The 13,083-nt window shown below is 49.8% G+C and overlaps 1 protein-coding gene and 1 pseudogene across 1 annotated transcript; one reads left to right on the forward strand and one right to left on the reverse strand.

The window, feature by feature from the left end:
* The first annotated feature begins 3 nt into the window (after nt 1-3).
* LOC114021973 lies at nt 4-8,538 on the forward strand. The gene is made up of 2 exons (XM_037891831.2): nt 4-333; nt 4,171-8,538. Exon 2 carries the CDS (start codon nt 4,269-4,271, stop codon nt 6,222-6,224), a length of 1,956 nt encoding a protein of 651 aa, XP_037747759.1. The 5' UTR covers nt 4-333; nt 4,171-4,268; the 3' UTR covers nt 6,225-8,538.
* Nucleotides 8,331-12,785, reverse strand: LOC122464801 (annotated as a pseudogene).
* Between the last annotated feature and the right edge of the window lie 298 nt (nt 12,786-13,083).

A 13,083-nucleotide genomic window follows, 5' to 3' on the forward strand; every position in this document is an offset into this window, starting at 1 on the left:
ACTACAGCTCCCAGCATGCCGCGCACTGACGCCCCGCTCGGCCCCGCCGGTGGAAGCTTCCCGCCTTGCTGTGGCGCGGGCCGCTCCCTCGGGTCCAGGGCGGCCCGGCAGCGTTGCATGCTGGGACATGTAGTCCTGCGAGAGGAGCGAGGCAAACGCCTTTGTGTCGCAAACGTGTCCGCCTGGAGCTCGGCCGGCCGCAAAGGGGATCGGGTCGGTGTCCGGTCGTCGCGGCTGACCGGACACCCAACGTCCGGTCCCCGCAGTAAGCGCCGCCGGGCCGGCAGAGCAGCGGCTGCTGGGGGAGCACCCGGCACTGGCTCCCGCGGACCGGTAGGTAGCGGCGCTGCCCGGGCAGGGGCACCAGGGCGGGGGGCAACTCTCCCTGGGATGCCGGGGGGGCGACGGGGCAGCCGCCGCCTCCGCTCCCCGGCTGCTTTCACCCAGGGGGCCCCCGCCCGGGGGGCGCGGAGGGAGCCGGCGGGGCTCGCAGGGCTCTTCCCGGGGGCTCCCCCGACCTCGGCCTGCGTCTGCCCCGGGCGACAGGGCAAGCGCTAGCCAGGGCAGGGCCAGCTCGGGCTCCAGACGCACGGCGACTGTCAGCACAAGGGAGCGTCTTCCGAGTGCCCCCCCTTTTAGCATCGTCGGGGGGAAACGAGCCCGTACGCCCTTCTTCAGCCCCAGGGGGCTGCGGGGCTTTTGTATGTTCCTGTCTGGTCTGTAAGCAAGTCGTTTTTAAGTGAGGTGAAACTTGGGGGTGCCCAAGACAAATCAGACTCTTGCAAGGGGGTGCAGGACATAAAGCATACTGGGTCATCTAGCCCAGCGTCCTGTCTTCCGGCAGCGGCCAACGCCAGGTGGCCCAGAGGGGATGAACAGAACAGGGAATCACCAAGTGACCCATCCCCTGTCACCCATTCCCAACCTCTGGCAAACAGAGGCCAGGGACACCACCCCGCCCATCCTGGCTAATCGCCATTGGTGGGCCTATTATCCTCCATGAATTTTATCTAGTTCTTTTTTGGACCCTGGTATAGTCTTGGCCTTCACAACATCCTCTGGCAAGGAGTTCCACAGGTTGACAGTACTCTGGAAAAGTTTAAACAACTTTAAACCTTGTGGTACTACAGCGATTGGAATGACAATATTTTATCACACCCTAACTCAAAGGTTGTTTCATGGCACCCCACAACTGAAGCACTTTAAATAGCAGTACTTTCTGTAGTCTTACTTTTTCAATGCACAAATGATTGATTGAAATGCTAAATATAGTGGAATTTCAGTGAACCTTAAGTTTATAATAAGGAGGCCAAAATATATTTTTCAAAATCTTGCATCAGTAAGATCAAAACTAAAAATGAAATAAAATGGGCCATATTCTGTTCTCATTTACACAACTCCAAATTCAGAATAATGGTTGAGACCCATGTAGTGACTCCGATTTCCAGCTGTGCAAAGGAGGGCAGAATTTGCCCGTTTGCAATTTCCATTGGAAACTGTGCTAGAGACAGCTATGGATAGGGATTCTCTGCTAAAAGACCTCCCTAAGTGGCATGCTATAGTGAAGAATTCATTTAGCACATCTTACTGGTAGTATTAAAGTGTATCTAATTAGTAGAACTTACTTGATAGAACTTCTGTAAAGATTGGAACAAACATTGCCTTCTAGTAACATTAGACTTTGTGTAGGACCCCTAATTGCAATGAATTAACTATGGTAAAACTATGTATGGAGATCATCCACAAGAGAACGTTTCCGGGGGGAAAGCAAGCCATTTTACAAGACGGTACCTAGATATAAAGTTGAACCAAGGGCTAGATCCTTAAACACATACATCACAAGTTATCAGCATCCAACACTCGGGCCTAGGTAAATGACGGGGCATTCTGGGGGCAGCTCTTGCTCTTTTTGTTGGAACACTGGAGATGAAACTAGAAGCTGAAGAGATCTGAAAAGAAACCCCTCTGGATAATGTAGAACTACCCCCACTGTCTTGCTGCTGGGCATCTTTTACCCTCTCTGAGCTTTTTCCTTTAATTTCTTTAGGGCACTGTCTTAGGCATTAGAGGTCTTGTCTACACCACAGAGTTTTGTCGACAAAAGGCAGCAAAACAGTGGAGGAACTAATAAAATACAGCTACATCATGTCAGTAAAAGCACTGGCTTTTACTGGCATCATGATTGCGTGGCAGACTGCAATATACTTCTGCTGTGAAAGGTTAGAAAGCCTCTCAAAAGTAGGATGAACTCACCAAAGGTGACATAGATCCCTTCGGCAGATGAGGGTCTGAAGGCATTAGTTCAAACCCTTTTGGGGGGGAAGGGAACTTTGTAATTGGTAGCCTGGAGGATGAAGGAGACGCAGGATCCAGGGACCAGCAACCCACCCTCCCCTCCCCCGGAAAGTTCACCACAGATAGTGCAAACTCAAGGCTTTGGCCAGGGGAGGCACAGCACTGTGCAGAGCGATGTGCACGGGAAAGGCGTCAAAGGAGCCACCAGCTGATTGACAGCTCAGGCTGGGTGAAAGCAATTTAAGGGACTTTCCAGTCACAGGGCAGCCGGGATCCTGAGCAAGGTGCGGGGGCGACTCAACCGGAAGGGGCGGGGCCTTGGGTGGAAGGGTGGGGCTGGGGCCAGACTCCACCGGCCAGCCCTTCAGCGCGGTCCAGCAGCGATTTAAAGGGACTGGGGCTCTTTGCCATCTCCGCCACTAGCGCTACCCCGGGGCTCCCGGCCACTGCCGGGAGACTTGGGCCCTTTTAAATTGCCGGGCCCTGGGGAAGCTGCCCCTTTTGGCCCCCATCATCAGTGGCCCTGCTGTATGGTCGGCTGTGTACCGGCTCTCACCGGTATGCTGTACTGGACCGTGCCAGCTTACTTTCATCTCTGAGCTCGGGGGAGGGATTGTGTGACTCCTGCGTGCACAAACACACACACGCCTCTGTGTGCCTGTCTTAAAGGGCCAGCACTCCTGCATGCCAAGGCTTGGGTATGAATCTTGGGGGGGCGGGGAGGGCAAGTACTCCTCTCCCCCTCCCTAAATGGTGTCCCTGGACGTCGGGGAGGGATCCTGCCAGCGCACAGCATTTGAGGAGCATGGCCGGGTTCGCTATCCGTAATGGCCCGTCCTGCCTTCTCAGCTTCCCAGGCCCCGGCTCTCTCCAGCCTCATCGCACCTGGACACAGAAGCCAAAAACCCAGAGGGGTGGCAACCCTACCCCTTGCTCCAGGAATCAACCCCCACCTACGCCCAATCGTGCCCCGAATGCCCTCAGCCCAGGGACCGATGCTGCCTCTGGCTCCAGGGACTGCTCCCGCAGTGCTCTGCCCCCTATTGCCCCTGTCCTGACTTCTCTGACACAACATTCAGCAAAGGTTTGAACAACAGATACCATGTGTTGAGTCAATGTAGTACCAACAAATGAAGGCGATCCTGAGAAACCCCTGACAATTACAGCTTCTCAGTCACTGGAAGTTTCTAAGGAATGACTGGTACCTAATACGTAAATATAAACACTGTCGGGGGTGGGGGGGGTGGGGAGGGTGTTGAGTTATGAACTAAATTCTCTGTGCATTGTCTTCTGCCTGGGGGTTTTCTGTCTTAAAGGTTAAAACCAGACTCTGACTCTTATCTTAATACAGTTGACTTAATATATCAACATGTTAGGGCCTTGTTTTGTTAATCTTGAGAGCAACTGGTATCCAATGTAAGTTATATTGTTAACTTATCGTTTTCACGTCATTTTGTCAAGGCTTAATAATACTCTACCAAACATGAAATATGGGGACACTGTAAGCATGCCGCTTGATGTGCTAGCTGCAGCGGTCAATGCTCTCCCCAGGGTGGTGCTAATTGAACTGATGCAAATACACAGAGATGTCCTTGCAGAACTGGATGTTACCCAAGCTGGTCAAAACACCGCTGTTAACTTTAGCTGCACTGAAAACAGGAAAATAGCTTGTGACAAATTAGAGAGGCTAATATATAAAAAGTCCAGTTTTAAGGGGACCTGTGCAGTCTCTAGTCAGAAGTATTGACCGGACACCAAAAGTGAGTTACCACGATTGTCCATCTTCTTCTAGCGTCCTGTAACAAATAAAACCTGTAATTAGCGTACTCAATCTGCCAAAAACTAGGTGATTGACTCTTTGAATAACTTTTTTAGTGCGCCACCACAAGCAGCGGGGAGCAACTGCCACACACACTCAACACTTTTATCTGGTGGCTGACCTGTGCTTGCAGCCAGACTAGCGCGAGGGTGAAATGGCGGAACCCGAAAAGAAAAAGAGTCGAAGGCTCTGCTCTTTTAAAGATGAGTGGCTACAACTCCCAGAGTATCGGAACTGGCTTACAAAGGCAAGTGAAGACTCGGGATATTGTTCTATTTGTTGTGTTCAATTCACGGTTAAGTTTGATTCTGTAAAAGCTATTAAGCATCATGCAGAGACAAAAGGTCACAGAATCAAAGTACAAGGACAGGTATGGTCCAGTACTAGCAATAAAGTCTCCATAAAGACTGATAACGCCAAAGAACAACACATATGCACGGCTGAATTGCTTTTAACATATCACGGAGTTAAACACCACCACAGCTACCGTTCTCAAGATTGTGGAAATAAACTGTATCACTCCATTTTCCCCGATTCCAAGATAGCTTCCAAAATTCACTGTGGAATGACAAAAGCAGAAGCTTTGATTGAGAATGTATTAGCACCCCATTCATTGAAACTGGCTGTGCAAGACATTGGATCAACACCTTTCTCAGTGGCGACAGATGCGTCTAATAAAGGGAACACTATATTATTCCCAGTTGCCGTCCGCTATTTTAATAAAGATAAGGGACTCTGCATGTCTATCATAGACTTTTTCGAGGATGCAGACGAAACATCAGAGGCAATCGCAAACAACTTAAGAAATTGTCTTCAAAATTCCGGTCTGATACAGAATAAAATTGTGGCATATGGAGCAGTCAATTTTGGAGAAAATAAGTCTGTTTTTCTGCACCTAAAACAAATGTTGGATTTACCAAACCTTGTGCCAGGGTATTGCAGTGCTCACATAGTTCACAATACAGCGAAACATGGCCTGAATATGCTCTCTTACGATGTAGAATATTTGGTCATCAAGGTCTTCAGTGAATTCTCATCCAGTGCAAAGAATATCAGTGAACTTAAAGAATTCTTTGACTTCATGGAGACAGAATATTTAGAAATCTTACACCAGGTACCTAAACGTTTTCTGACCCTTTTCACTGCCGTAGACAGGTTACTGAAGGATTGGCCTGCACTCAAATCTTACTTTGTGAACAAAGGAGAGGAAGATGTGAGCCGCGCAATATGGGCCTTTCTTGCTGAGCAAGAGGGGACAGTTTCTGATGATGAAACTGTTACGCTTCCCGAACTGTACATCTACTTTGTGCACAACATTATGAGCCAATTTAACAACACCATAAAGGTTCTTGAAAGTGATTACATTCAGGTAACCGAACTCTATGCTATATTCAACAAGCTGAGAAGAGAGATTCAGAATCGACAAGAGAAAGGCTTCTATGGGTACAAAGTGACACAGTTCCTGAAGAAGCTACCGCTTAACAAGCAGAATAAATTTGTTGGCGATGCCCAGCGGGCTTACACACGCATGCTACAGTACCTGGAAAAGTGGTTTGATTTCAGCGAAAACTCTTTCTATAGGTTGTGTGCACCACTCAATCTGGACGAACCTCTTCAGCTAGACAAACTGTGCGCGTTGTCTACAAACTTGAACATTCAAGTGAACATAGATGAATTATTTACAGAAATGTGCGTATTGAATGATGTGCTACCAATCCTCAAGAGTTCAATACACGATGCTGAATCGACACAGTGCCAGCAGCAACAAGAGCGTCACCATCAAATCAATGTCTCTGAGGTGTGGGTAGAGCTCTTTAAGTGCTGCGAGGCCCCAAACTTGCTTAGAATTGTGCAGCACGTGTTTGCTGTTCCACCCAGCAACGCATTTGTGGAACGCGTTTTCAGCGTTATGAAGAACTTGTGGGCTGATGAAAGGACTCGGCTCCTGGTGGACATGGTGAAAGCTGAGCTGTTCGTGCACTTCAACTATAAAATGACGTGTGCCGAGTTTGCTGGATTTTTGCAGACAGGAGTAGCTAAGGAGCTTGTGGCAGCAGCAACAAATGATCAGAAGTTTCAGTTGCCACGCACACCGCCCTGTCTGGTCTAGACTGCACGCTGCTAGAATACGATAGCATTATAGTCATATTTTCTTATCCTAAAAAAAGTTAAACCAGTAAGTACATTATATGGAGTTAGAATATGAATTAGCAGGGTATATTTGAGGTTGCTTTAACTTCATTACTTGGGGGCCAGGCAGACTCTGAGCTGGCCTACCACAACGGTGACTTTAAGCCCTGTCGCTGTCCTGTTCGTGCCTCAAGTGGAGAAATAAATGCACAGAGAATTGAGGCCTATATGTTTGCATTGTTCTACATAAATATAAATACCTTTACAATGAAAGTTCTTTGTGGCTGTGCTAGGGAGTTTCTTGCCCTGTTCTTGTTATATTTTTTGTTTTACTTCTGAGGAATAAAGATGATGCAAAGTTTGTATGAAATGATTATGCAGTATCTGGTGACATGTCCAAAAATGTCAAACTTTGCACCTAACTGTATATTAAAGCGCACACAAAAAACCCCATCTGGTTTTCAGAGGTTTGGTGGGTGCTCAGCCCCACTGAAAGCCTACTTAGGCATCTCAATTTGAAGAGCTTAATAAAGCTAATTTTAGGCAGTGAGGTTTGAAAGGTTTTACCTAGGTCTTTCAGACTTGATAAGTGATTAGGTTTCAATGTACCTTTATCAATTCTGTTCTTCTTTGTTATGCCTGGAACCAGTGTAATTAAACATCTACCTTGGATATATGCAAATACCAGGGCACAGATCCGATGAAATCAAACAACATCTCACCATCACGTTGTACTTTCCTCCCTGTCGGGAGTGATGGAGTTGGTGACTTGGATCCAGTCCTGCCGTGTATGTGTTATCAACCACTAGTGCCAGTGGGATTGAGGGATTCTTCACTCTTCGTGGCACTGGGCCCAGCTTGAACCGTTCCAATTTTTGTGTTCATTTCCTGTTTACAATATCTGCAATTAAGCATTTAGCACCTGCCTGCGATCCAAGAGGGCGGGGATCCAGGTAGCCTAGCCACTTTTGTAATGGACGTTGTTCCACACGTCTTTGAAACAGCAGCAGATTTGGGATTTTTTGCTACTTAAAGTCATAATGTGATTCATAAACCTGCATGAAGCTGTTAGTCTTGAAAGGACTGAATGATAAAACAATTTTCGTGGGCAAGGGTGTTGTTCCCCTGTAGTACCTGAGCTCTTTGTAAATAATAGTGAGCTTATCTTCACCAAACACCTGTGAAATAGGGAAGTATCATTGATTTCCACTTTACTAATGAGGAGCTGAGGCAAAAACAGGTAAGTTGCCTGACCTTGATCACACAGGAATTACATGGCAGAGTTGTGAAATGAGCCAGATGATCCTTAGTTCCAGTCCAGTGCTCTAACTGCAAGAGCATCCATGTTACTGTTAAGTGATGCTGATTGTACTAGCACCTAACAGCCAATGTTCCCTCTAATTTTTTACATCCATGTGCAGAATGAATTTTGTTATGCGCACCAATATGGAGGTGATGTGTGGGAAAGGGTGGGGCCAAGGGATTCAGCGTGTGGGAGGGGGCTCAGAGCTGGGGCAGAGGTTTAGGGTGCAGGGGGGGTGAAGGCTCTGGGGTGGGGCCAGGGTGTCATAGCTCCACAATTAAAGAAATTTACTAACTTTTATATGCATCTGTTAATGGGCAGTTTCACTTTAATTAGCATTGGGATTCACCTTTTGTGAACCTCTTTTCTCTTGTCTACTGACCCGTTGTTGCTTTGAAGAATTTATCATGATCATACTGGCTGTACACTTCAATGTAACACCCCAGCAATTAGCAGTGTTTGACAACACAGTGTGGGTACTTTCTTATGAAGATTGTAAGAAACCTGAATTTTGGTTTCACGCCAGGCTTTGCACACTAAGCTCTACTTAAATGGGTTGTTTTCAGTTTAGCACTCCATATGGGTTTAAAATATGTGGTGTCACATGACGGGTTTTTGTTACTTGACTGGAGTTGGATTGGACGATTTAGCACGCTAGGGGGCTTTGGGGAATTTTACGTTTTCTTTCTTTATAGGAGAGACATTAAAGCTTAATTTTTTTAAGCGTCCTTTTAGACCAGAGATTTAAAGTAAGACTCATAAAGAAAAAGGAACGCCGCTCTGTAAGAGTTTCATCTGTTCATGCTTTTTGATTTACGTCTCTTCGTTAAATAATACAGCTGGATGACCAAAGAATCCACAAATGGTATACATTACAATATTCTGTTCATGGAGATTAAGTCAAAATTCTGACAGTGATTAACCTGTTGCTTTCGCCACTCTGTTAAACTGTAAACTATGAATGTAGAAAATACCTGACAGGCAAGTAAAAGTGTGAAAACATAATTGCTAGAAATAACTAGCGCTGTGGTGACTGTCTGTTACTCGTGTGCTATTACTAATGAGTTACCTTGTACTTACAATTAGTGCTGCAAGCTCTTTGGGAAAAGCCACCTGGTGAGCAAGATCAGCATTGCCAACCCCACGAGTGGAAAAATCACCAGTCAGCCTCCCAAACTCATGTGATCAGTCAGTGCCCCATAGCAAACTGGACTCATCTCCTCCCCAGGGCAGGAAGCTCACCCCCATCAAAGCATGGAAATACTCAGCCTCTTCTGCCTTCCCACCCTAGCTGAGGCAGGCACACACCTCTGGGCCTGGGGGATGTAGCTACTAGGACTCAGGGAGCGTGAGCTTTCCTTCCTCCCTCCTCACTGGTCCAGGACCAGCCCTTAACAGGAGGGCCTGAGGGCATTTGAACTGGTCCCACTAGCAAGTTTCTCAGCTGGGCAAATGCCCCAGCTTTGGCCCTCAAAGCCTGCCTGTCACCTCACTGATTATGTGAGTGTTAGTTATGTAAAATGTTCAAAAGTCTCCAGGCTCAGCAATTCTACACTTTCATTGGTCCCTCCTGTTCAAACACACACACACACCCCCAGCAAAACCCCCACCTGTTAACCACTGCCCTTGGCTCTGGGATAAATACCATCCACAAGAACGAGAAATGCTGTAGTGTGTGACTGCCCCGCTGCTCCCAGAACACACCGGACTCAGGGCAGTGTTCACAGCCAGTCTCACAGAGAGAAGGCAGCTCCCGTCCCTGCCCAGAACTATGAGCTCAGGCAGGTTCTGGACCACAGGATGGCTTCATTTTAGATCTCCCCAGTGAGGCTGCAGTGGGGTGGGTGGCATAAGCAATGACTGTTTCAGGGAACCAGGGAGCTGCACGAAAGGGATGGAGACACATACAGCCCCTGCTTAGAGGGTGTTGAGCCTGTGCCACAGGGATCATTCAATACACTAACTCCAGCTCAGTTACACACTCTGGCTCATGACCACAGCCGTGGCGGGTGTATCTGACCATCAAACCAACTAGGAACCTCCTGTACAGTCACAGCTGGAGGAGGCCTGCACCTTCCGGCCACTGGTCACACTGGAACCTCTCTCGTCCCCAGGGAAATCCCACGTCCCCAAACATGGCATTTCTCACAGTTCAGGTGAGACAGCAACAAGGCTGCTAAAAGCACTTCCTGTGTAATGGGGCCTATAGCAGACACAGACCAAGGAAAGGGGTGAGGTGGTTGCCTTGATCAGAGGGAGCCTTTGCAGAAATGCGGGGGGAGGGCTTTAAAAAAAAAAAAACAACCACCACCCACAAACCTATTTTACATGTTTCAAGCAGGCTAAAATGGTTTTATGCCATTCCTAAGAGAAAGCAGCCAGTCTCACTGATCAGCATCACCCCCTCTGCCGCCTGGAGGCACAGCAGGTCATTTGTTCTCGCAGTCCCTGGGATGAGCGAGCTCCCGTCCCAACTGGCCTAAGGTCGCCTCCAGTGTATGGATTCGGTTTTTGTAAGTCATGGACCAGTCCACACCTGGACGCAGGCACGATGCAAATTCCACTGCACTCAGCTGTGGCCAACACAACATGAGAAATCCACAGGGCCGCGCCAGCATGAATGAGTAGGGGCTACAGCTCCATATATTTGAATTTAGCCGTTCTGCTTTCTTTCACGGCTAGCTCGCCTCTGTCTTCTCACTGTCCCCTCAGTAACTCACCCCTGCTCCGCACAGTCTCTCTCCCTCACAGCACAGAGCTGTTTTTTCACAATTCACATTTAGACTATCATTGAACACCAGATTATTTTTATGACGACTTTTTTGGTGCCCACTTAGAATCAGGCAGTCACCCCAAAACTGGCCCCAGCACACTGGCTACGACCCGCTATCCAAGCAGCTCGGAGTTACGTAGCTGATGAGTTTTTACGATGTTTTTTCCTCGATAGTAACAACATTTCCTCTCTCAGCAGGTGAATGCTCAAGTCTTGGGCTGCCTCCTTTTACTCCCTCCTGGGGAGGGGTCCACAGCAAACGCAGCCCTTCTTGTGCAGCCCCCAGGCTCCCTGCTTAACAGGACATAGCTCCCTGGCGGTTTTACGAAAATGCCCCCAGAGCAACTGGCTCCACATGGATTCTCCGATGTCTAATAAGTGTTGAGTGCCACCTAAACCTTTGTTCACAACTGGGACATTTATAGGGCCTCTCGCCCATGTGGGTTCTCTGGTGGGCCATGGGCTGCAGCCTTTCCCGCACACGTCACATTTGTAGGGTTTCTCCCCAGTGTGGATTCGCTGATGCTCGGTCAGGTTCGAGCTGCTGTTGAAGCTCTTCCCGCAGGCGCTACATTTGTAAGGTCTGTCCTCCAGGTGGATAACCTGGTGTCGGAGAAGCTCCGCGCTTCGCTGGAAGACTTTCCCACACTCACTGCACCCATAGGGCCTGTTCTCTGATGGGCAAGGAGGGATTTGCTCTGACCGAAGCTCTTCCCGCACTTGGAGCAGGTCCAGGGTCTCTCTCCCGTGTGCGTTATTTGATGCTGAATGAGAGCTGAGCTGTGACTGAAGCCTTTCCCACGCTCGGTGCATTTGTAGGGTCTCTGCCCCATATGGATCCTCTGGTGGACGAGGAGGGTGGAGCTCCAGTTGAAGCACTCCCCACATTCCCTGCACTGATGGGTCTCTCGCCTGTGTGGATCCTCCGGTGCGTGATGAGGGTTGAGCTCCAAGAGAAGCTCTTCCCACACTTGGCGCGTGTGTAGGGTCGCTCGCTGGTGTGGATTCTCTGATGTCTGATCAGGTCCGAGCTCTGCCCAAAGGCCTTCCCGCAGTCAGCACGCTCATACCTTTTCTCCGCCCAGTGGATTCTCTGGTGTCTGGCAAAGGCAGAGCGCTGCTGGAAGCTCTCCCCACGTTCAGTGGGATGGCAGGGGATCTGCTCAGCATGGCTCCTCTGGTGTCTCAGGAGTGCGGAGCACCAGCTGAATGGCTTCTCGCAGCCAAGGCACTTGGAGGGTTTCTTCGCGGAGTGGGTGCTCTGGTGTTTAAGAGTGCTGAGCTCAGCTGGAAGCTCCTCCCACACGCAATGCGTTTGTAGGGCTTCTTTCCCATACAGATTCTCTGGTGTTTGATAAGGGCTGGGCACTGCCAGGAGCTTTTGCCCCATTCCTCACATTTATAGGGTCTCTCTCCCCTCTGAGCTGGGCTCTAGTGCACAGCCACATCTTTGCACTTCTTGAGACGTCTCTCACAGAGAGTGGATTTGCCCCACCGGTTCCCTGTGGATTTTCCCTGCTGCGTTTGTAACCCATGCTGACTTTCACTGTCTTTTCCCTGGTCCAGACTCTGGGAAACATTGCCCATGGAGCAGTCTGAAAACAGCTCATTGGCGCTCACCTTTCCAGGATCTTCCCGTAGAGTTTTCTCATTCTCACAGTCACTCTCAAGCCCATCGTCTGCAGAATGGAGAGAGAACCCAGACAAGATCACATCCAGCAGTCAGGAGAAAGGATCTCTCAGAAAGGAAAACTGCAAAGAGTAGGGCAGAAACAAGTAAAACACTAAGGAGATCAAAATCAGAAAGGCAATCCCCCAAAATCTGTCCCCAGGACAGCAAGGGGAGGGCAAATTCTGGTTCACCAGCCAATCTGAACACAGAACCGATGAGCGAGGACAGAACTACACCCAATGTCAGTGAAGGGGGTGGAGAGTTACAGCGGACATCTGCATTCCTAAATGGACTGAAAGCGGCAGCTCTGTCAATGCCATGATGCGGTGCAGCTCTACTCTGACACATGGCTTGTCACAACGGGGTCATGGGTCTCCAGGCTTCCGGTTTCCTCTGGACTCCAGAGCTAACGGATCCATTTACCAGGTAAAAGACAATCCTGAGAGTCCACCTGGAGGCTTCCTGGCTCACACGTCACCACCCATGGTAATGGGGCCCCATCCTTGGTTGACCCTGGGGCCTCACCCTCACAAATGTGAATAATAATAATAGATTCTGCAATAGAAACTCATCACTTGCAAATGGTGGCCTGGATCCCCGCCCCAGGCATGTGCTGCCCCCCAGCCGGGACATGGTTCGTGCCGTTTCTCGCTGGGAGAAGCAGGGTTTGGGCCTCACCTGCGAACTCCCATGGGCACCGCGACATCTCTCTGGCGGGCCCGTTTCTCCATCCCACTTCCCCCAGGGACTCGGCCTGGCGGCCCGGTGTGAACCCCCCCCCGCTAACCGCCATGGCGCTTGGGATGGGGGCGGCGTCACATGGGCAGAGGGAGCCTGCAGGGGGATGCCAGCCCCAGCTCTGACCCCAGGCCCAGCCCCTGCTCCCCGCAGCGACCCCAGGCCCCCCTACAGCGACCCCCGCCCCAGCTCTGAACCGAGGCCCAGCCCGTGCTCCCTGCAGCGACCCCCGCTCCCCCCACCCCACTCCCCACAGCGACCCCCGCCCCAGCTCTGTACCCAGGCCCAACCCGTGTTCCCCGCAGCGACCCCCGCCCCAGCTCTGAACCCAGGCCCAGCTGCCGCCCCAGCTC

This window comes from Chelonia mydas, chromosome 2 (assembly GCF_015237465.2).
Source record: "Chelonia mydas isolate rCheMyd1 chromosome 2, rCheMyd1.pri.v2, whole genome shotgun sequence".
Taxonomy (NCBI): domain Eukaryota; kingdom Metazoa; phylum Chordata; order Testudines; family Cheloniidae; genus Chelonia; species Chelonia mydas.

Coding starts and splice junctions, on each gene's coding strand:
- LOC114021973 (XM_037891831.2), top strand. CDS start 4,269: ATGGCGGAACCCGAAAAGAAAAAGAGTCGAAGGCTCTGCTCTTTTAAA.